The following is a 2,817-nucleotide window of genomic DNA, read 5'->3' as shown; positions in this document are numbered from 1 at the left end:
TATAAGTATTTATATTTAGGAGTAAAAGTTAAATTAATAAGTAATATTGTTCTAGAAAGTAGTATTAGTTAATAATATCCTATATAATATAGTCTAATAATATATAAGTAAAAATATATTAGTAGGTTTATTTATATATTTATATATTAGAAAAGATATTTTATTAATACTAATACTATTACTTCTTTATATATATTATATATATTTAAAAGTAGTTATATTATTATTTACTCTTAGTTACTTAGTTACTAATACTAAGATTTCTAATATTATTACTATAAAAAGTATTTAGAATAATATTAGTAATATAGTATTCTTTTACTTTTTTAATATTATAATTTAAAACACTATTTATACTACTTTCTTCCTAGTTATAATAATTATAACTAATAGTATACTCTATAGTATTACTAATAATATTCTATTATATAATATATTAGTATAAGTTATAATTTATCTTTAATTATATATAATTTTAAAAACTAATAAGTTACTTACTTTAAATTCCTTATAAGTATTATTAGTAATACTATTTATTTTATTATTAAATACTTTAAATAATAGTAGCTTTAAAGAATTACTTATAATACTATCTTTATCTTGTATTATAATATTTTGTAGTATAGTATAAGGATTAAATATCTCTAAAGTATTAATATTCTATTAGTCTTATAAATCTTGTTGTTTAGTTTCTTCTTCTTCTAAGTCTTCTAATAATATATTATAAATAGAAGAAATATAACTACTAGAATCTTTTATTAAGTTAACTATATCTATAACACTACTACTAGTATTATTATTTACTATAAGATTTAAGGTATTATAGTAGTTAACTTTATTATTAAAGTCTAGGTATTTCTAATAATAAAATATACTAAGAGGTAAAGAGGATTCTATCTAAGTAAGTAAAGTTAGCTAAAAGAAATAAACTAATTATATTCTTCTTAAATATTAAAGTACTTACTATTTAGAATATATTTAGTATTTTATTAATTATAAATATATTATAGCTTAAGAAAAAGGTTACCTATAAAGGACTATACTTAGAATAATAACTAATAAATATAATCTATAGATAATAAGGTAATACTTAATAATATAATAAGATATTAAAAAATAAAAAGATATAAATCTTAAGAACTTAGATATTAAGATATTTATACCTTAAAACTACTTTACTAAGTATTATTATATAGTATTATTATATATAAATATTATATATATTTCTTATAAGTTTTACTTTATAGAATAATTCTAGGAAGTAACTTTATAAAGTATATAATCTAAAGTATAATATAAACTATGTATAGTTATATTATATATTCTCTACTATAAACTAATTATACTTTAGTTTTTTATAACTTTTAAGGTCTAACCTTATAAAATTATATAATTTATAACTATACTATATAGTTATATATATAGTTTTATTATATATACTATACTACTATAAACTACTTTTACTTAATCTTTTTATAACTTATAACTTATAACCTTATAGAATTATATAGCTTATAACTATACTATATAGTTATAAGCTATATAAAGTATATTATAATATATTAATATTTAGAATATTATATTATAAGATATTTAAAGTAAATATAGAGTATAAGTCTTAATATAAAAAAGTACTATACTTTACTAAAATATTATTATTATTTTAGTATTACTATATATATTAACTTTAACTTTATATTATATATATTATTTTTAAAAAAAAGATAAAAAAACTTAAAATCTTATAATTATTATAAAACTTATATATTTCCTAAAGTAGTAATTAGTAGGGCTAATAAGTTACTTACTTAAATAGGAAAGGCTTATAAAATCCTAGTGTTTTTATACTTTTTTCTTACTTATGCACTTTTACCTTACTATTATTTTTATACTTTCTTCTTACTTATACACTTCTATCTTACTATTATTTTTATACTTTCTTCTTATTTATATACTTCTACCTTACTATTGTTTTTGTACTTTCTTTTTACTTATATACTCTTACCTTACTATATATACAAGGTAGTAATATATAAAGACCTATATTAGAACTAGAAAAAATCAGGTTTTTTACCTAAACTAAGGGTAAATATTTATCCTCTTTTATTTCTAAGAATTCTAAGAAAAGAAGAAGAAGAAGAAGAAGAAGAAGAAGAAGAAGAAGAAGAAGAAGAAGAAGAAGAAGAAGAAGAAGAAGAAGAAGAAGAAGAAGAAGAAGAAGAAGAAGAAGAAGAAGAAGAAGAAGAAGAAGAAGAAGAAGAAGAAGAAGAAGAAGAAGAAAAAGAAGAAGAAGAAGAAGAAGAAGAAGAAGAAGAAGAAGAAGAAGAAGAAGAAGAAGAAGAAGAAGAATATCTATATATACTACTTAAATCCTCCTTTTATTTTAGATAGTCCTTAGAATAAGAAATTATACCTTTTTCTATATATTAGATATAATAGATTCTTTTACTCCTTTAGCTAGTTTACTAGTAATAGACCTTACTGCTTAACAAGTTATTATTTAAATAATAGCTTAGTACTCCCCTTAAGGTCTTTCTTAAGCCCCTCCTAGTTATATCTCTCTTATAGAGGTACTACTAGATTCTCCTTCTTAAGGGCTTTCTAATAATACTACTCTTGCCCCCATTAACCTTTTCTCTGAATTTATAGAGTATCTAGAAGATATTTTATTTTCTTTTACCTCCTGAGAAGATACTTTAACCCCTTCTACCTACCTTTTAGCTCTAGAAGAAAGCTTTTAGCCTTCTTTCATACCTTAGTTAGTAAGTAATAATTATTATAGTATTTATATATATATATATATTAATTAGTTATTAT

The 2,817-nt window shown here is 19.1% G+C and overlaps 1 protein-coding gene across 1 annotated transcript; it reads left to right on the top strand.

Annotated features, from left to right (window-relative positions):
* Nucleotides 1–1,302: 1,302 nt before the first annotated feature.
* LY79DRAFT_675776 (uncharacterized protein) lies at nt 1,303–2,398 on the top strand (the record flags this gene model as incomplete). The annotated part of the gene is made up of 2 exons (XM_060564459.1): nt 1,303–1,309; nt 2,124–2,398. The coding sequence occupies 2 exons, from the start codon at nt 1,303–1,305 to the stop codon at nt 2,396–2,398; spliced, it is 282 nt and encodes a 93-aa protein (XP_060406592.1).
* Between the last annotated feature and the right edge of the window lie 419 nt (nt 2,399–2,817).

Source organism: Colletotrichum navitas (assembly GCF_030913465.1).
Source record: "Colletotrichum navitas strain CBS 125086 chromosome Unknown LY79scaffold_582, whole genome shotgun sequence".
In the NCBI taxonomy this organism is placed as follows: domain Eukaryota; kingdom Fungi; phylum Ascomycota; class Sordariomycetes; order Glomerellales; family Glomerellaceae; genus Colletotrichum; species Colletotrichum navitas.
Note: the sequence above shows the minus strand (reverse complement) of the source record. Positions and strands in the feature narration are given on the sequence as shown.